This window comes from Microtus ochrogaster, linkage group LG9 (genome assembly GCF_000317375.1).
Source record: "Microtus ochrogaster isolate Prairie Vole_2 linkage group LG9, MicOch1.0, whole genome shotgun sequence".
Taxonomy (NCBI): Eukaryota; Metazoa; Chordata; class Mammalia; order Rodentia; family Cricetidae; genus Microtus; species Microtus ochrogaster.
The window spans coordinates 27,143,493-27,165,351 of NC_022034.1; the positions used below are offsets into that span (position 1 = coordinate 27,143,493).

Here is a 21,859-nt window from a genome sequence, read left to right on the forward strand (position 1 = left end):
ATGAGGGAGAAGGGGAAGGGAACAGGGAGAGGAGAAAGGGTATTGTCTGGAAGGGACAAAGAACTGCCTGTGGGTGGAGAGGAGACAGACGTGGCCCACAGGCACAAGGCAGTTGATAAAGGAAAAGAGGAAACCCTGTGTTAGGATGAGGTGTTTAATTTTTATTGGAGATGTTAATTCAGGCGCCAGAAGGGGACTTTTGGTTGCTGGCCTTCAATACTTTGATAGCTGGACCTTTTTGGCCAGCCTCAGGAATGAGTCTAGAATAAGAGTCCAAATAAGGGAATAGGCCTGGGTGGCTAGCTTTAGGGATGTAATCTATAGCTTACAAGAAAGAGGAAAAGGGGAAGGGCGAGGCCTGCCAGAGTCATATTTTCCATGCTCCAGTTGGCCAGGGTCCCCTCAGGAGTTAGTTCTCATTCCTCTATGTGGGTCAGTGACTTTCCATGTATTAACCCAACCAATGCTCCCCCAAATCCTGTGAGCTGTTTTTCCCATTTATAGATAAGGAAACTGATCTTCTTCAAGTTGGCAATGCAGCTTGTATATTTTGTCATCTGTGAGCTGCATTAAATATTATTTCTAAAAACTATAAAGAAAAACATACTAGTGTCATATCTGTTTGCTTGTGGGACCATCACAGTGTCAGAATCTTAACGGCATTAAGTTTCTGAGTGCCCATCATTACATTCTTACTGTCCCACCAACCAATATCGAGTTATTACAAAATACTCCCAGTTATTGGTCAGCAGTGTTCCCTGACACCAATTTCCCATAGAGAGGAAAGGGACCATCTCTTCCTTAGAGCGCTTTCCGAGATGATGACGATTTCAGTGACGATGAGCCTGATGAAGAGGAGGATATTGAAAACATCCTGGAAGAAGAGTTCCCGAAAGACGAGGAGGAGATGAGTGAGGAGGATGAGGAGCAGGAAGGAGAAGCCGTGGAGCGCCTGCGAAGCGAGATGGGAGAAAAGTTTGAAACCGAAATGAACAATCTGCAAATGATACAGGTTATGACTGTCCCTTTGCCGCCACAAAAACACAGGTTATGGCCTTCCCTTCATCACCACAAAAATACAGGTTATGGCCTTCCCTTCACCACCACAAAAATACAGGTTATGGCCTTCCCTTCACCACCACAAAAATACAGGTTAAACCATCCCTTTGCCACCACAAAAATACAGGTTAGGCCACCCCTTTGCCTCCACAAATAATACAGGTTATGGTTGTCCCTTCATCATTGCTTAACAAGTGACAGTTTGAGAATGCAAGGAGGGTAGTTAGGCTCAGTGTCTTGTTGTCAGGGTTTCTTAACAATTCCCACAATTGTTAAGTCCCAAAGAAATCACACGGAGGTCTACTTAGTTATAAACTGATTGGCCCATTAGCTCAGGCTTCTTACTAATTCTTATAACTTATATAGCCCATTATTAGCCCATTATTCTTATCTATGTTAGCCAATGGTTCAGGACCTTATTCAGCGGGGCAGTCACATCTTGCTTCTTCTCTGGTCAGGTCACAACTGCCGAGAGAGCTTTCCTCTTCCCAGAATTCTCCTGTTCTCATTGACCCGCCTCTACTTCCTGTCTGGTTGTCCCACCTATACTTCCTTCCTAGCTACTGGCGAATCAGCATTTGTTTAAAATATAATTGACAGAATACAGACCATAATCCCATACCATTTCCCCTCTTTAAAAAAAAAAAAAGAACTCTGAATCTAATATCCTTTGTTTAGCTTTTCTACTGACCATTAGCCATAACAACTTGTAACCAACATTCTAAACAAAGGAAAACATCCATAAACTTATTTTTTTAGATGTGGGCATAGTTCTCCAGGTTACTTCCTGCTGGTTGGGGGCACTGATAATCTTATGGCTTTATATGGATGAAGTTTCCCCACGCTGAGCGTCATTTGTTGTAAGGGAGCAGGCCGCTTGTTTGTCCCAGCTGCCCAGCTAGCTTACACCCGAAATAACCACACACATACACACACACACACACACACACACACACAACCTGAATTAATTAAAACACTGCTTGGCCATTAGCTCTAACTTCTTTTTTTAAGATTTATTTATTTATTATGTATACAACATTCTACTTCCATGTATGCCCACACACCAGAAAAGGGTACCAGATTTCATTACAGATGGTTGTGAGCCATCATGTGGTTGCTGGGAATTGAACTCACAACCTCTGGAAGAGCAGTCAGTGGTCTTAACCGCTGAGCCATCTCTCCAGCCCTAGCTCTAACTTCTTAAAAAGAGGGGGAAGTGGTGTGGGACCATGGTCTGTATTCTTTCCATTATATTTTAAATAAATGCTGATTGGCCAGTAGCCAGGCAGGAAGTATAGGTGGGACAACCAGATAGGAAGTAGAGGCAGATCAATGAGAACAGGAGAATTCTGGGAAAAGGACACAGTCCTTGCCCAAACCACAGAAGAAGCAAGATGTGAAGCAAGTACCTCACTGAAAAAGGTACTGAGCCGCATGGCTAACACAGATAAGAATAATGGATTGATATAAGTTTTAAGAGTTAAGAAGCCTGAGCTAATGGGCCAATCAGTTTGTAGTTAATGTAGACCTCTGTGTGATTTCTTTGGGACTTAATGATTAAGGGAACTGGGCAGGACAGAAAACTCAGTAAACAGTGTCTTAGTTTTTGTGATATTCCAAAAGAATATTTCAGGGCAGCAGGCCCTTTGTCACAGACCAAGAGCAACATGGACACCTCCCAGGTCAAGATGGGTTTATCTCCCTACAGACAGCCCCTTGTAAAGCTAAAAGATACCTGCCTTACATGATGATGTAGTCACAAGCTGTGTATATGCTATAACAGAAACACTAAATAAATCAGGCTTTATCGTTTCTCTTACCAGGAAGAATTTGAGAAGGTTCTGGTACCAATAATTACAGTTAATGGAGCTAGGAAACTTAACATTGTGCAATATGTGTTGAACTTGAAATTGAAGCCGCTCGTGGAAAACCGTGCAAGCATTTTTGAGAAGTGTTATCCAGTGTCCCCACACCTGGCTCATAAAATGCTGACCTTCACCTACAAATACATAAGCTCATTTGGCTACTGGGACCCTGTAAAGGTAACGTCAGACAATTCATCTGAAAACCATCATGTTTGTTTTTTTTAAGTTGTTTAGGAAGACATAGTCATTTTGAAAAGTTGTAAATATTGTATAATGCAGCTATAAAAATTTGGGGGGGATAAAACGAAGTAATGTAACTTTCATTTTTGCTTTTGATTTAAAACATACCTAACATGGAACTAGCACTCTGAGCCCCTGCCCCAAAAGTCTGTATCCCTAGCATTTACTGCCAGTCAGCCAGGAATTGCATTCCAGTCTAAGAAAGAAGGCCAATGTTGATGATACTATTGACGAATCACTATTTTGCATGCCTCTCAAAGGGAAGCAGTGTGACTGTCTTGGTGAAGAGACACTATGACCACCACACCACTCATAAGGGAAAGATTTAATTGGGGCTGACTTACAGTTCAGACATGGTGCTGGAGAAGGAGCTGAGGTCTGCAGGCAGCAGAAGGAGTCTGTGTCATACTGGGCATAGCTTGGGCACAGGAGACCTCAAAGCCTACCCTCAATACTGACACACTTCCCCCAACAAGATCACACCTACTCAAACAAAGCCATACTTCCTATGAAGGCCATTTTCTTCTAAAGCACCACAGGGAGTAAACTATTTTACACCTACTCTGCCATATTCAGGAAGGATGGTGCTTGACTCTCAGATGCTGTAAAAAGATCTTCAGACCTAACATCAGTTAGTTATCCACTCTTCCTACTCCATTCCATACCCACGCCTTAGGCTGTCTTTGTTGGGTGTTTCACATTTTGTGGCTGTTGTCAACGGCATGATGGGATTTTGTCCATACAAAAATGCGGAAGAACTCTGTCTGAATTAAAAGATAACCTGGCAGAACCACCTGTATTGCCCACTTCCGATACTGCAGTAAAACTTGAGATAGGGCAGGTTAACCAATGTAATTTATTTTCTAGTAGTTCTAAAGGTCTCCCATCCAAGTACTAACCAGGCCCAATTCTGCTTAGTTTCAAGATCAGGCTCACTCAGGGTGGTATTGGCATAGCCCAATAGTTGTAAAGGTTAGAAATGTTTCTAAAGGATTTCATCAAGATGTTGACATACAGTCTTTCCTGCCTTGTCTAGCAGTTGACTGCCTTCTCATAGCGTCTTCATGTGGGGCTTTTTCTGTGTATGCTGATTCGTGTTTCTGCCTCCTGTTATAAGACCCCCCCCATCCTATTGATTATCCTTTTGCCCTCATTTGACACTACTTGCCCCCATTAAGGTCTTATCTCCACATGCATTCACATTGGCAAAAAGATTTTAGAAGTGGGTCTGTTTGTCAGGATAAATGAGTTTGTGAATGAGTATAACAATCTCATACCCTCGGTCAGAAACAGTCAATACAACATGAGTCATTATGTGGGAAGTAGAACTGTAATTGTCATAAACTAAAATCAGCTAGAAACATTACATGGACTAGATACAATATGAAATAACCTGTACTTTATATACAGTTGCTTTGTTAATATTTATAATTAGAGGTTTTCTTATTATGTAATAAAGATTAAAATTTTTCAGATATATTGAAGAAAATGCTTTATAAATTAAATCTAACTTGTGAATTTAATCCTATTACAGCTAAGCGAAGGAGAGACAATCAAGCCTGTTGAGAATGCAGAGAACCCTCTTAACCCTGTCATCCACCGTCAGTATATTTATTTTTTATCTAGTAAACAAACCAAAGAAAAATTTATGATGAACCCAATCAAATACATCCGGCAACCCAAACCCAAAGCTTCTATGCCTGTCAGAATTATGATTGTGGGGCCTCCCAAGTCAGGGAAAACCACAGGTGAGTGTGTCTGTCTTTGTTCCTCAAGCATCAAGGGAGCTCTGCAACCCAGCCCCAAGTCCCCAGGAGCCAGTCATAAAGTCCAGGGGTTTCCATGGTGCCTGTGCTAATTTGCCTCCCCACCAGCAATGTAGAAAAAGATTCCTTTTTCTCTATCTCTTTACTAGAATTTATTTTTTTAAATAATAATTATTAAGGCTGGATTGAGACGAGATCTCAATATAAAAATTACTAGTTACAAATATTTTATGGAGGACTCTTACTTCTATGTCATCAAGGATGTTGGTCCGTAATTTTTATTTTGTTATATTTTCTTGTTTTTATTAGGTTTAGTACAGGGCAATATTAGCTTCACGTAATGAATTTATAAGGATTCTTTCTCTTTTCATTTGAGGAAATACTTTGAGAATAACTTTTATCAACTATTTTTTAAAGTTTAAAATAATTTTAACCATGGATCCAGTACTGGGTTTTTCTTCTCTGGAGATTTTTTATTACTGCTCCAGTCCCATTCTTGGTTGTTGATTTACTTTGGTTTTCCATTGCCTCTTGATTAAAATTTATTTGGTAGTTTATGTGTCCAGAAATCATCCATTTTCTAACTCACTGATGTATGCAGGGGCCTTTGGAACTTCCTTGACCAGCAGAGAGGTGATCTGTGGGAGGCGAGAAGGTAGCTCAGCTCAACACAACAGTAGCTGGTGTTAGTTCAAACTTCTGGAGTCTGGCCCCGAGTAGTCTGTTTTAGCTATAGTTAACCACAGCACAATTTAGTGAAAACTTATTGTGGTGATAATTAACTCAATACCGTTTGCACAACAAAGACTGCAGAGATCTCTTTGAGGAACAAAGTAAGCAAATACAGATCAGGCTTGACTGGAATGAAACTCATTGTAAAGTCCATGAAGGTAGGTTCTAAAGATGGACTTGAATAAGACAAGTTTGTGATAAGGGTCTGGGGGAGGATCCCGTGTGGCCTCCAGCCACACAGATAGTGTAAAAGTCACCAGGCTATTAACCGCATCTGCTCCCAGCTTCTGGCCAGATAGCAGGTTATACAAGGAATAACCCTGTGTGTTTAACATTCAGGGTTCCCTCGTGCTTATCTGTGACCTAAAGACCTCCATGCCCCCTACGAACATACAGATTTTTAAAATGCTCCCTAATTATCCTATGAATTACAGAGGATCTGTTGGAGTATCCAGCTTCATCCCTAGTTTTATCTATTTAGGTTTCTCCATCTTCTGCTTGCTTTAGCTAAGGGTTTGTCATTTTTGTTTATCTTTTGGAAGGACCGACTCTTTGTTTCACTAATGCTTTGTGCTGTTTAGTTTCTATTTTGTTATTTCTTTCCATCTGCTGGTTATGGCTTTAGTTTATTCTTAGTTTTTTAAGAGTCAGATACACATTAGGTTTTTCCATTGATATCTCTGGCTTTAAAGTGTAAACACTGTAGTAGGAGGCTGCTCGTTCATGTCCAGCCACTTAGACCTGAAATAATCACACAGAAACTATATTATTTAAATCACTGTTTGGACAATTACTTAAGTATAATGCTAGCTAGCTCTTACATCTAGAATTAACCTATTTATATTATTTTATATTTTACCATGAGGCTCGTGACCTACTGGCAAGGTTCTAGCTGGCAGCTTGCGTCTTTCTCCTCTGGCAGCTACATGATGTCTCCTGACTCTGCCTTTTTTCTCCCAGCATTCAGTTTAGTTTTCCCCACCTAGCTCTATTCTGCCCTATCACAGGCCAATGAAGCTTCTTTATTCATTAACCAATAAAAGCAACACATATACAGAAGGATTTTCCACATCAAAACACTCATAGCTACAAGTTTTCCTTATGGTACTGATTTTTTATGGTTTTGGTTTTTTGTTTCCATTTCTCACAGGTCCTGGTGGTTACATTTCCATTTTCATGTGACTCTACAACCTTTTCCTGTTTCCCTTTTCTCTCTTTCAGTGGTACCATTTTCATTAGAAACATGGCTGATCTCCAAGTGTTTGTATAATTCATGTAGCCATTCTTCCTGTGATTTCTAATGTTTTGTCCCTTCTGACCTGAGACACTGGGAGTTATCTCAGTTTGCAATTGTTAGGAGTTACTTTGCAGCCTCATGCACGATCTATTTTGGAAAAACTTCCATGTGCTAAAAAAGAATATATACTATGCCTCAGTTGGTGTCTGTTACATACAGCTGCCTTGTAGCAACGATTCTCAAAATGTGGGTTGCAAGCCCATTGGGGAGCACATATCAGATATTTACATTATATTTCATAACAGTAGCAAAATTACAGTTATAAAGTAGCAACAAAAAATAATTTTATGGTTGGGGGTTGTCTTAGGGTTTCTATTGCTATGAAGAGACACCATAACCACAGCAGCTCTTATAAAGGAAATCATTTCATTGGGACTTCCTTACAGTTTCAGAAGTTTTGTTCATTATCATCGTTGTGGGACACATGACAGCATGCAAGCAGACATGGTCCTGGAGTAGAAGCTGAGAGTTCTACTTCTTGATCTGCAGGCAGAAAACTGACTTGAGCTTCTGAGACCTCAAAGGCTGCTCCCACCACGACACACTTCCTCCGGCAAGGCCATGCCTACTCCAACAAAACCACACCTCCAAATAGAGTCACTTCACATGGGGCCACACAACATGAGGAAATGTATTAAAGGGTCACAGCATTAGGAAGGTTGAGAACCATTGATCTACAGTATGCTATAACCCTGGTGTTGTTTTGTTGACTTTTGCTGACAGTGAGCTACTGAAGTGACCCACTATTGTTACACTGGGCCCATCTTTCTCTTTGTGTCCCATAGCGTTGACTTATGGAAGTTGGTGCTCTGAGGTTATGCACATCATTGTATCTTCCTGATGGATGGTTCCCTGTTAGTCACTTTCTTATCACTGTGTCAAATACTTGGCATACCCCACACCCCAAACATTCAGTAACTTCCCAAAACAGTGCCAGCAGCTGGTGACCAACTGTTCAATACACAAGTCTATTGGTGACATTTCACATTCAAATCACATTAGTCCTTTTATTTATTTTTTTTAAAAATAGCTATTTGAGAATTTAATGCAGTATGTGTTGGTCACATTCAGATCCACTACCCACCAACTTAGTGCTGTTGTGGGCTATCCACCAGAGAAGACTATTCTGACATAGGTTTAAGCCAGTAGAAAGTCTTTATTAGCCAGTCTTTGTTTTCATTTTGGCTGATGGGGATGCCTATGTGCTGAATTTTAGGGCCTGAATGGCTCTTCCATTGTGGAGTCAGTTGAGCTAAGATCTGAGGCCTATTACACTAAATAACATTCTTTTTATCAATATGACATAACCGTTGTCTCTTCTAACTAATTTGGCTTGAGTTCTGTTTGGTCACATATGAATATAGTTACTCTTGCTTGCTTTCAGAATTCTTTGCTTAGAATATTATTTTCTATCCTTTCACTTTCCGTCTAAGTACACCTTGGCTGAGTTTCTTGCAGGCAGCAAACTGTTAGGACATACTTGTTTTAAGTCTAGTCAGTAAACCTATGCCTTTGAAAGGCATGTGGTACTTCTACCCTGCTTTGTTTCCATTCTAGTTGTTTCAAATAATCTGTATCCATTTCTGCCTTATTTGTGCTAGAGTTGGGGTGCTTTCCTGAATTGGTAGTGTTTGATTTGTTCCTAATTCTCAGTTGTTTATCTACTCTTCATGTGAAATTGATTCTTTCTTGCCCCTGAGAATCTTGCTCATCTCATCCAATTCCTCTCCAGTATCAGGGACTCTCTTATTCATGCTTGTCTTAGGAGGTCTTTATTTCTCTTTCTATTGTAAAGGATGATTTGGTTGGGTACAATAATCTATTTTCTTTCAAGGTGTGAAGTTCCTCACTGAAACCCTCCTGGCCTTTAGAGTTTCTTCAGAGAAACATTCATGTGTGACTTGACGTTTCTCTCATAAAGATTTTAATATTCTTTCTTTGTTCTGTACTTGAATTATAATGCTTAATTATAATTTTTGTTCTGATTATGTCTAGTTGGGAGTCTGTCTTCTATAATTAGTCATCTCTATCTTTCCCAAGACTTGACAAATTTCCCATCATTATTTCACTGATGGGCTTTCTGGGCCTGTATTACCCCTTTGTCTATACTGATTAAACTCTTTAAATGGCCCTTTGATAGTGTCCTACAGATCTGAAGTGTCTTGTCTATTCTTTCTTAATTTTCTTTATTGTTCTCTGAATATAATAATTCACCAATTTCAGTTTTCAAACTCCGGTGTTCTTCCACTTAAGCTGTCGCTGATGCTTTCAGTCATTTCTTTTAAGTTTGACTTATTGAGATTTGCATTTCCAAGATTTCCAATTGGTCGTTTTCTAGCATATTTCTCTCTCTAATGAATTTAGCTTTCATCTTCTTTGTTGTCTTCCTTAATTCACCCATTTATTGGTATCCTTTTTAATATATTGATATTTTAAACATCATTCTTTTACATTTTTTGTCCAGGGGTTGGAGGAGTTGCCTCAATGGATAAAGTGCCTACCTTGTAGGCACGGGACTTGAGATCAAGCTCCAGAACCCATCTGAAAAATCAGATATGATGGTGTACATTTTGTAATCACAGCATAGAGAGGCAGAGACAGACAGAACCCCAAGGCTCCTTGGCCAAGCAGTCTAGCCTACTTGGAAAGGCCTGGGCCAGTGAAAGATCCTGCCTCAAAAGACACACACGCACATGCACACACACATACATACACACATAAAAGGTGGGGAGGAAGAGAGAGAGAGAGAGAGAGAGAGAGAGAGAGAGAGAGAGAAAAGAATGACATGAAACACATGAGATCCTCTGACCTTTACACATACACACAAATAAATAGTAAATAAATTTAATTTAAATTTTTTAAATTTAGTTTTCTAAGTTTTAATTTTCTTAACATGACAAAAGAGTTGTATTCCAAATGTTTACAAGACAATGGTATTTACCAAGCACAACAGAATGTACTCATCTGAAATAAAATTCCATCCCAGGGCTAAAAACATTGACAACAATCTGACTTCTCACCTCTCTGTTGAAATGGAAGGTAGCTTTTAACACTATGTCTAATTTTGAAAGCACATTTAGTTTTAGAATTTGAGCACATTTGGTTCCAGAGTTTGTAGGAAAACTGAGGTTCAGAATCTGAGATTTCACCTGTTCCTTGGGAACAGTCACCATAAACTCGTCTCTCAGCCAATGACCTCTACCTCTCTAGTCAATGGCCTCTATCTATTATATTCAATGACCTCTATCTCTCTATTCAATGACCTCTACCTCTCTAGTCAATGGCCTCTATCTCTCTACTCAATGACCTCTATCTCCCTACTATTCAATTACCTCTAACTCCCTATTCATTGACCTCTATCTGTTCTATTCAATGGCCCATATCTATTCATAGTGGGCTTTGGTTCTTCTAAGCTATAAAGTTAGAATTCAATTTTTCATGCCACTAAAACATCAAATAAACTCACAGGAAAAATTCTTTCTCCTCTTATGTAATAAGGAGGCTGCTTTTTTGTTTCCCCGTCACCCAGACTCCTGAAATAACCACACAGAAACTGTATTAATTAAATCACTGCTTGACCTATTAGCTCTAACTTCTTATTGGCCAGCTTTTACATTTTGATTTAACCCATTTCCATTATTTTATATTTTACCATGGGGCTTGTGGCCTACCCACAAGGTTCCAGCATGTCTGTCTCTGGCAGTGGCTCCATGGCTTCTTCATGACTCCACCTTCTTCCTCCCAGCATTCAGTTTACCCCCACCCCCAGTTCTGCTCTATCCTATCAGAGGCCCAAAACAGCTTCTTTCTTAACCAATGGTATTCACTGCCTACAGAGGGGAATCCCACATCACTCCGAAGCTATAAACCTGTATTAAAGTGTAAAGTAGGGGTCTAGAGATGGCTCAGTGGTTAAGAGCACTGATTGCCCTTCTAGAGGACCTGGGTTCAATTCTAGACACACACATGGCAGCTCACAGTCATCTATAACTCCAATCCAAGGGCATCTGAAACCTTTTTCTGACCTCTATAGGTGCTGCACACACATGGTACAACAACACACACACACACAGGCAAAGCACCCATACATGTAAAATAAATATAAATTAAGTAAAACAAAATGTAAAGTATGCCTGTGTGATTTTTAAAAACTATTTCCTAGAAGGTTATTGAGACCCATGATCGGTTAGGGATTGATGTCTTCATTGCAGTGTGTAGTGGACTGGGGAATGGTGTAAGCCAGTCAAGTAGGCTTGTTACATTGGTTTTTATTTATTTATTTTATGTATATATGAATGCTCTATCTGCATGTTTGACTTTATGACAGAAGAGGGCACTAGACCTCATTACAGATGATTGTGAGCCATCGTGTGGTTGCTGGGAATTGAACTCAGGACCTCCGGAAGAGCGGTCAGTGCTCTTAACCTCTGAGCCATGTCTACAGGACCCAGATTGTTACATTGTTTTGTTTGGCAGCATACTAAATACCAATGCACACAGCATTCCCATGGTGCTTGGCCTCATTTGCTGCATCGTGCAGAAACAATAAGCTGCTTAAGTATTGGTTTGATTATAAAAAAAAAAAAAGAAGAAGAAGAAAGATGAGGACTGGAGAGAGAGTTTAGTTGCAGAAAGCATTGACTGCTCTTCCAGAGGACCTGGGTTCAATTCCCAGCACCCACAGGGCAGCTCACCACTGTGTGTAACTCAAAGATCTGATACCCTCACTGTAGACAAAACACTAAAGCACATGAGATAAAAATAAATTCATTTTTTCCCTAAAAAGAAAACAAAACAAACCCAGCTGGTTCATTAACCAGATTCTAAAGTCACAAGCCTGTAGTAAAGCTAACAGCATTGACAATTCTTTGAAGAATATGAAGCTAAGCTTGCTATTGGTGCCATCGGCCAGAATCCGAAAGCAAGGTTGACTGACGAATGTGTGAACTGAAATAGGCTTCGTGTTTTGTGTTTTCTAGTTGCCAAGAAGCTTGCAAGTGAATATGGCTTAAAACGTCTGTCAGTAGGAGACGCGCTGCGTAGCATGTTAAGCAATCACCCAGATACGGAGCTGTCACTCATGATCAACTGGCACCTTCACAAGGGAATGACAGTGCCGGATGCACTTGCTATTCAAGCTCTAGACCTCTCCCTGATGGAAAGTGTGTGCAATACTATAGGGTAAGGGAGCTGGGGTGGAAGAAAGGGGAGAGGGCGTAACTGCCAGTGTGCTTCTCAGACCGAGCACTTACCATGGAAACATTCTCATTTCCTGTAAAGATCCATGGCTTGAACTCATGGCAGATTAGCCCAAAGACCTCATTACTCCCTTCAGCAACTCCTGCATGGTCCACAGACGAGGCCACTGTGACTTTCTTACCCCCCAATAGTTGTTGCTGCTCCATGGAAGGGTGGAAGGGCCCTCTTTAGTTCTCGGGTGATGTGGTCCCAGGCACATGGTTCCTCTCAGGCCCAGGTCCCTGTAAAGAGAGCCGTGCCCCTCCTGTAATGCCGTATTCAGACAGGAACACTGGATACGTGGCTTCGTTCTCAGTTCATTGTCCTCTGCTTATCTTTCTTCTTGTCTATTACAGCCATTGGTCACACCTCAGCGAACACCAATGCTCTCTGGTCTGGGATCCAGGTCACTAGAATCCCCTGGCTTAGTCACGATCATTGTATACCTAGAACCCCTGGCTCCTCTGCAAGTGGCTTTGAGTCAAGTCATCGAAGAGTTAGTTCCTCTAGTTTCAGGGCTGGGAGCACTCTTGGGTGACAGCCTTCGGGAGAAGCAGGGGCATATCCACACTGAGTATTTCTTCTCTGGGGCTTAGCTTTCCTCAACGAGTCTCAGGTTATCCCACCTTCATCCCAGGATGAAGACTGCTCAGCCACCCTAGCTTCTTTTCCCCAATCCTGAGAGCCACTCAAGTGGCCTTTCCCAGTAGAAAGAAGTATTGTTCAAAAGAAAGCAATGTGTCACTCTCTTGCAGACTACAGTGAGCTGGCTGTGTCATTTACCCTCTCTGCTGGAGACTTCTAGCTAGGCCCTGCACTCCATTGGAGAGCATTGGCAAGTGAGCCCTATCATTCAGGACAAATAAATCCTCACTGATGGCCACCAGCCACGTGAGCAGCTTTCTGATTTGTCTATGAGACTATTCTCAGAATTTCTGGATTTTTAAAGAATTTTCGTTTCCTTTCAGTTTGGTAGACAATCTTGTTATCTCTGACTGCTGGGCTGTAATTCTCATAATTTTTGTTCTCACGCATGTTTGGCAGGCCTCACAAGCTCCCCATACCAAATACCTCACAAATTCCCCAATCTTCTGCAGCAAGAGCATCTCCTCCCAGAGCACACATGACTGCTCACTTAGCATCTGGTCCATGCATTGCCCTCTTCCAGTTGCTTTTCATACCTGCTCCCTATCTTTAAAACTGCCCAAAGGGGTAAATAGAATTTTCTCCTATTTTGCTAAAAACCAAGACATGGTTTCAAATCTAGGCCTGCCTGTATTCATTCTATTGTTTGTGCTTATAGTGATAACACTAGGAATATGGAGTTTTCAAGGTATAGGAGATGTGCTTCCCAAATTCTACCAAAACCTAGTTGTGTGGTGCTGAGCATATGGATGGATGAATGTGGCTCTCCTGCCTCTGCTTCCAAAGCTGTGGATGTGTGTCCTGCCCACCTCGATGTCTAGGGATGACTAAAGGTTAAGATGTAAAGACAGAGGAGAAAACACACACAAAAAAATGTATCGGTGTCATAAGGAAAAGCCTAGGAGTACTCAAAGACAGAGATCTGTACTGGAAGACATAAGGGAATTATGAGAAAAAAGGAATGTGGAATTTCTGGTTTTTTGTTTGTCTGCTAGTGTGGTCATTGATGGCTACCCTGTAACCACAAACCAGATGAATATCTTGGAGACGAGGTCAATCATTCCCATGGTCATCTTTGAGTTGGACGTGCCATCCAAGGAGATATTCAAGAGATTGCTCTTCGAGAAAAAGATGGAGCAGAGGTAATCTTCCTGAGGGAACTGTGGGACTGGGGTGACCCTGACCATGCATACAAGGGATGTCGCAGGCCTTCAACAACTTTTCCACCCCTGCCCTGTTTTCTTCTTAGTACGCCTTATCCACTGCACAACAGCACACAGATTATAGCTTACAAGAATGCCAAGTACCGTAAAAATGTCAGTGAGATCAGGCAGTTTTACCAAGAACAGCATCAAAACTGGCATGTGATTGATGGATTTCACAGTAAGTGGTGGGTGTGGAATGAAGTCATTAAAGACATCCAGCAGATGAATAAGTACATACAGACATACATGGAAAAAATAAAGGAAGGTAAGTTATTATGTGTATGTGTGTACGTGTGTGTGTGTGTGTGTGTGAAAGAGAGAGAGAGAGAGAGAGAGAGAGAGAGAGAGAGAGAGAGAGTATGAAGGCCAGAGAACAACCTCAGGTGTCTAAAAGAAAGGGAGGGATAGATAGGAGCCTAGCAAGATATTATGAGGCCAAATGATACATCCACAGCTCTATGTCCAACATCTGAAACCACAGCAACCCTTCCCACCCCAAGGATACCCATGTGTGGCCCATATGACCTCTCTCTTGGGCTGGCTCCAACTTCAGCTTTCCTCAGCAGACCTTCCATATCTTTGGCATCCCTAACATCCCTGCACTTTCATTGTGTTTTATTTGCAACAATACATTTCTGTCACGTAATCCACTCGGTTTGGGTACTTGTTCCTAATAGCCCCCCCCCCATCTCAACTTCAAGCAACACAGTCTCAGGAGCCATCTGGAGAGATGTTGATTGAGTTCACCACACACTGCTTGGCCTCCAAGCCCTCTTCTAAAATCTTGGTGGAAGCTTCCATGACCCTAGAACTCTCTCCTTAGTCATGCCTGAAATGGCAGCATCAATTGGATAATTGTTTATTTATTTACTGCCCGTGTATCTCAGGCTGGCCTCGAACCCTGGCTTCCTGAGGGCCAGAGTTCCTACTCCTCATCACCACACCAGCAGGCAGTCTCGTAGGGGAACAAGCCTTTGAAAAGGCAAGGGAAAGCAGACTGCCAGCATGACAGAGACCCGGGCCTTTGGAATTGTTTTAGTTTCCTAGGGCTACAAGGAAAAACTGAGTGGATCGAAAGACAGAAATGTATCGTGTCAGAATTCACAAGGCTGGAAGTTCAAAACCAAGGTGTTGGCGGTGTCATGCTTTCTCTGAGGACTTTATGGGAGGGTCGGCTTCGTGCCTTCTTTTTTGTTTCCAGCATAACCAACAATCGTTGGCTTCAGAGTCACCATGACAACCCTATCTCTTTATTGCTTGTCATTCTTTTTGTCTGTCACATGTCATGCTCCTCTGTGTCTTTGTCCATCTGACTCTGTTCTCAAAAGTGGCTACATTCAAAGATGCAGTGAATCCTTCAATGTCTCTTTTGAGAACACAGTTCAGCTTAGAAAACTAAGCTAACTTTGAGGTATTTCTGTTTGTTTGTTTGTTTGTTTGTTTTTCCAGGCAGCAGCTCACTATGTAGCCCCTGCTGGTCTTGAATGCACAGAAATCCACCTGCCTCTACCTCCAGTGTTCTGGTATTAAAGGCAGGTGCTTTTGGTATATCCTTGTCATTAGAAACAAATATTCACATCCAAAGGGAACAATTTCTAAGGTATGAACAACAGGGCAAGCACAAATTCACAGCAGCACCAGACGCGTGACTGAACAGCCCAGTCTGTGTCCTGCAGTGATGTTCATGACACAAGGACGCAGTGAACCAATCAGAGTTCTGTTCAGTCAGTGATAAACAATCAGTGACACAGTCAGACTTATGTTCAAATTAACAGAGGAATTGGGGAAATTAGGTAGCAAGTAACAACATCACTTTGTATTAGGCAAGTAACCCTACTCCAGAAACCTCTGAGCCCTGAAAGATACAAAGATGTTAGGAGACCCTGCCAGTTGCTACTCTGAACTCTTCCGAGTGGACCAGGACCTATTGAAGTGGTCACAGTTCATGGCTGGTATCCAGTTTCGTGGAGATCAGAAGGAGAGCCAAGGAGTCCAGTTCAGCTTTGTTGACTCAGTCAGGCCACAGATGTTGCCACTTGGAAAATCCCAGATTCCAGCAGTGTACAGTCTAAGGACCTTTCTGGGAAGGGTGCCGAGGCCACACTGGTCATTCCTTGCTTTCAGGAGGTCAGTGAAAGATGGCAACCAATAAGACAATGTTCTTCAATACCCACCTCACTGAAAGAGGGCTATGGTCACTGGACTAGAAGTTAGTATCAGAATTGGGTAGAAATACTTGTTAGAACATAGATGTGTGTGTATGCCCATTCATACAGATGTATATATGTATATGTAAGTATTGAATTATATAAAATATGTGTATATAACTATTATTTGTATATAATTGATAATACCTAAAAACTAGAATGAAAATATACAAGAAAGACAAATATTTAAGTAAACCACATATATACATACATAAGTTAAAAGTCTTATAGTTTATATGTTTGTGTAGTAGAATTTGCTATGCATAAATTTGAAGGAACCAGGTGACTGAGCATGGGGGAGCCCTAATATAATGACATAAGATGACCACAAGGTCAAGGCCTGGGATACATAGAATCAAAACATGTCTCTTGAACACAAAAACAAACCAAGATTAAACATATCTACAGAATTGAGTCAACAGAGAAAGATATCACAGACAAGCAACTGATAAGTTGCAAAATAATGTTTACAGTAATGGCATGAATACGCTATATGCAAAAAACACACACACATATATATGTATTTATATGTATGTATAGAAAAATATTTTAAAAGGCATAAACACAATAGTGGACACTGCTTAGGATGGGTAGTAGGCGGAGAGGGTGTAGGCATGAAGAATAACTTTTGTTTCGTTAGTTTGCTTGCTTGTTTTGAGAGAGGTTTTGTGTAGCCCAGGCTGCCCTAGAATTTGTGGCAATCCCCCTGCCTCAGCCTCCAGAACTTGGGATTGTAGACTTCCACCACCATATGCATTTATAGTAACTTTACTTTTTACTCTGTCGTTTAGAATGTGAGACTGTGTACTGTTAATATAGTGGTGTCTAACTGAAATTATTTTACTTTTTAACCATTATATTTCCTGTGAAAATATATAATAATTAATATGTTAATAACAGGGAAAGCTGCTTGCATTGACAAGTTATGTATCACGCCTGAAGAGCTGATTTCTCGTCTGGGAGAGTTTGGGCAGTTCTGCCCCGTCAGCCTAGCAGAATCTTATGAGTTAGTTGATTGTTCTGTAACTAACAGCTTGGAATTTGCAGCAGAGTTCAGAGGACACTATTATAAAATGGGTTCTCAAGAAAAGCTAAACGTAAGTTTGTTTCTTATCTAAATATTTATTAAGGAAGGAAAATTACTTGTCTTGATGAGAAGAACAGGCACCCTTGGGAACACTTAGAAAATTGGGACCAAGAACCCCATTATTGGAACCTGTGACTCTAGGATCAGAGAGAAACTCAAAGAGTAGCCCTGGACTGCCCCAGCCCCAGAAACATTTTGAAGGCTTTGGTCAGTGGTGGGTCTTGGGTTACTTATCAGGCAGGGAAAGCCAACAGTTGAGTCTCCCCAACGGAGGGAGCGTGAAGCATCTGGACTCAGCCCACGGAAAGATACCAGGGGATTCAGCTTCAAGAGATGAGGGAGTAAAACAAAATTAGTAGGAATGAAGCAAAGTATGGAATTGATGTCTTCCATACTTAAAAAATAAGTAAATAAAACAGCACTAGTTATCCCCAGCATCTGTGAGGATTGGTTCCAGGACATCCCCTCCAAGGGTGCCAAAATCTATGGATGCTCAATTACAAAGCGGGTAGCATTTGCATATAACCAAACCTATGCAAACCCTCCCACATCCATGGAAACACTTGTAGATGGCTTATCTAATGCAATGTAAAAAGCTTGTAAATAGTTGCTAGGCTGTGTTGTTTGGAGACTTGTGTGAGGGAAAAGGCAGACAAGTTCAGTAAAGAACTAGTCTTTTTCCTGAACCCCTCCAGCCTGAATCTGAGGCTGCACAGGCCACGGATATGGAGAATGGACTACTTGCACCTATGGATTCAAAAGTCTAACCAGATATTGATTCCAATATTTTGATACCTGTGATTTGATGACACATAATGGTTTGTAACTGAAGACAATAATGAAAACTAATCTGAATATTTTATTTTCCTCCAGAGAACAATAACTTTAATTTCTTTACTTTGGGAGTGCTTCTTTCCTTATATCATACTTCTTTACTACTTATATCAGAATAATCACAGAATTTTCAAAACAGAAGTCCTGGCAGATATTTTGTGCCTTTGCATCCTTCAGAGCAACTGTTGACACAGGAGAGCCCTAAAGGGCACAGGTAGACTGGCAGGTGATGACGAAGGACTCCCTAGTCCTTGTCATAGAATAGGAACTAAAATAATACTATGTAAGAAGAGACCTTTGGTTGCTTGGGATTATTATCCTGCAGAACTTCTTATAGGAGAAGTTACAATAGCTTCTCTCAGATGGCCTGAATGGGAAAGGATTTTGATTGGTGTATTATTGCTGTTTTAAATGCTCTTGCTGTTGTACCCCTTTTCTTAATAGAAATTTCTGATGAACCCAGAATCGTACGTGCCCCCCTTGGCACCTCATCCACTCCCACCTGCTGCCATGCTCCCCAAAAGGCTGACCCTGTCAGAGCTCAAGAGTCGATTTCCCAAGTGTGCTGAGCTCCAAGGCTACTGCCCAGTGACTTACCTTGACGGAAAACAAAGGCAAGCCCTCATGTTCGCAGGACAGACCCCACACCCCTGCTCAGTACCATGGGTCCATGGGACTGTTTTTAAGGATTTATTTTTATTTTCGTGTGTGTGTGTTTGTGTGTGTGTGTGTGTGTGTACCGTGTGCATGCAGGTGCCCACAGAGGCCACAAGAGAACATCTGATCCCCTGGAACTAGAGCTATGGGCATTGGGAGTCACCCAACATGGGGTAAACATGCTGGGAACCCCAAGTCCTGTCCTTTTCAAGAACAGCAAGCACTCTTAACCTCTGAGCCATCTCTCCAACTCACGAAGAAACAGTCTTACCATGCTGATCACCTGGGGAAACAGTCCTTTCTTACTTGAGCTGCGGAAGCAGAAAAAATGACACATTTTTGGCATTTTATTTATACAGTACTCCATATCAATGCTAAGATATTAATTACAAAGCTACATGTATTAATTACACCGTGGTTTTTGTTTTGTCTCGTTTTTCGTTTTTCAGATATGACGCCCTGGTGCCTGGTAACATTCAATATGCCGTAGAGTATCGGGATCGTATATTTATTTGCGAGAGTGAAGAAAAACTGCAGAAATTTTTGAGGTAAGATTATTCACCAATTGTAAATATTTATCATGTTCTATGCCCCATCTACTGTTCTTGAAACTGTGGAAGAAAAGGGAAGGGACACACAGACACGGGGACACACAGACACGGGGACACACACACACAGAGGGAGCGTGGATAAGCACTGCTTTGTCCCAAAGCATAAAACTCCAGAACAAATGGTAGATTTTTGAGTACCTGATAATAATAGAATGTTTTGGTTTGGTTTGGTTTTTCAAGACAGGGTTTCTCTGTGTATCTTTGGCTGTCCTGGAACTCCTTTTGTAGACCAGGCTGGCCTCAAACTCACAGAGATCCCCCTGCCTCTGCCTCCCAGGTGCTGGGATTAAAGGCGTGCGCCACCGCTGCCCTGCCATAATAATAGAATCTTTTGGCCCAAAGAGTGAGAAAAGGCGTAGCACACTGGTATGATTGGACTGTCTGAGTAAGGACCAGGAATAGACTAGAATAAGGGATAAAGGGCCAGATGCCAAGCCAATGGACCTGCAAACAACCTGTCCCTGGAGACCCAGGAACTGTAGGAAAGTCAGCCTGCCTAATGTGGCAGGGCTGAAGGTCAGCAGGGTAGCATACAGAGGTTCGAGCAACACCACCAAACAGCATTTCATTTAGACTTGATCCTATGGGCCATAGCGTGTATTGCCGGCTTGTAAGCTAGGCCAGTATTAAAATCAGTTTTGCTTAGGAATAAGATCTTCCATGAGATGTCAGGAATGGGTGGAGGCAGAAATGGTGTTTAGCGGTTAATAGAGCAATCCTAAACAATATACGAGGCAGGTTGGAGCTCCCACCCTCAGGCCCTCCTCTCTCCACTGGTCACCCCTCCTGCCACCACCCCAGTGTCCTCCACCTTGGCCACAGGGGTATTTATTCATCGCGGGAATGAAGGCGCCACTTAGATAATTCAATTTTTTCATAAGAATGAAAAAGTTTTATATAGTCGCTGTGAAAATTAAGAAATCTGATAAAGAGGTGATCAAGGTTGGAACCCCGGAGCCAGGCATGGTGGCTCATTCCCAGCACTCAGAAGGTGGGAGCAGAATTAGGAGTTCGAAGTTGTTCTTAGCTGTGGAGTAGGTTACACGATTGTGGGAAATCGAAAATCAAAGAAGCTGCTAGAACTCCTAGTCTTCTCCCTTGTGTAAATTTTCTCCGGGAGGTACAGCAGGCGGTGAGCCTTGTCTCACATTTGTGTCTATATGCTCTGCATGGATGTGTGTGCGCATGCGTCTAACGATTTTTGTATCCCTAGGCTGCCGATGCGTTACTGGGACCAGAAGCTCCCCCACAAGCTTCCTCCGCTAAAGGAATCCATCCACCTCACCAGTCTCCCTTTGCCTGGGTATCTGGAACAGGTTCTGTTGCGGGATTTTCTACAATACACATACACGTTACAAGAATGCAGGGGTCTCTTCTAACAGTAACTTCTGCTTTTATAACTGGGGTTCCAGGCAAAATTTCCCGATTTTAAGTTGTAAAGCACTCTTTAACTATATCATTTACAGGTGGTTGTTAAAATGAAAGCTGTGAACTCCTATAACCAATGCCTGAAACAGCAGTACCCCAGCGAGGGGAGGGAGGGGGGCGGTCAGTACCCCAGCGAGGGGTGATGGGCGGTCTTAAAACTACTCACATGTAAATTGGATGCCTAGTTTTGATTTCTCCTCCTCCTCTTTATTCCTCCTCTTCCTCCTTCTCCTTCTTTTTTAATGATTTGAAATGTTGCGTTGGCCTGCCAAAGGTTAACTTACTCCACAAAAGAATTCCAGGATAGGTGAACTACAAAACCCATGTTTTATCCCAAATCCACTCAAATCACATTTGCTTCATGCAGATATAACTATATAATTATTTTTAAAATAGTGACATTTGTCACTCATCAATTTCTGTTTCAAAGTAATTTAATTTTGAAATTATTATTTGTGCATGGGTGTGCGTGCCCTGCCCATGACGGGAGGGGACATGTGTCATGGTGTGTGTGTGTAGAGGCCAGGTGACAACTCTACAGAGTTGGTTCTCTCCTCCCAATTTTACATGTGTTTCTAGGGTCAGACTCAGGTCACCAGGCTTGCAGAACCTTTACTTACTGAGCCCCTCACTAGTCTCCTGGAGTTATTATTGCTTTTTAGTTCTTCAAGATAAATGTCAAAACCACAATTTTACAGGTTTATTACAACTTCTTAAACACTTTGTTTTGTTTTGGTTTTCAGTTTGCCTAGAAAGTTAGCTTGCAATGGTGGCTATTTGAGCTGCAGAGCAAGACTGCCTGAAAAATAAAAATCTGAGAGAAAAACCAAAGGAGAGATGGGGAGAAAGCTGGCTTCCATCTGGCATAATGCCATCATGCCAGGAAGGACCACCGGGGAGGAGTCGTGTCACAGGCCTGTTTTACATGTGTCAGGGAGGATCACCGGGGAGGAGTCGTGTCACAGGCCTGTTTTACACGTGCCAGGGA

At 41.7% G+C, this 21,859-nt stretch overlaps 1 protein-coding gene across 1 annotated transcript in view; it reads left to right on the forward strand.

Moving 5' to 3' along the window:
- Ak9 (adenylate kinase 9) overlaps nucleotides 1–21,859 on the forward strand; it is a 108,893-nt gene that overhangs the window by 84,774 nt on the left and 2,260 nt on the right. Inside the window, exons 29-38 of the mRNA XM_026787467.1 lie at nucleotides 806–1,012; nucleotides 2,883–3,101; nucleotides 4,699–4,912; nucleotides 11,939–12,140; nucleotides 13,838–13,984; nucleotides 14,092–14,312; nucleotides 17,155–17,351; nucleotides 18,620–18,789; nucleotides 19,282–19,380; nucleotides 20,657–20,759. Of these exons, the coding sequence (XP_026643268.1) occupies nucleotides 806–1,012; nucleotides 2,883–3,101; nucleotides 4,699–4,912; nucleotides 11,939–12,140; nucleotides 13,838–13,984; nucleotides 14,092–14,312; nucleotides 17,155–17,351; nucleotides 18,620–18,789; nucleotides 19,282–19,380; nucleotides 20,657–20,759 (1,779 nt within the window). The remainder of the gene's footprint in view (nucleotides 1–805; nucleotides 1,013–2,882; nucleotides 3,102–4,698; nucleotides 4,913–11,938; nucleotides 12,141–13,837; nucleotides 13,985–14,091; nucleotides 14,313–17,154; nucleotides 17,352–18,619; nucleotides 18,790–19,281; nucleotides 19,381–20,656; nucleotides 20,760–21,859) is intronic.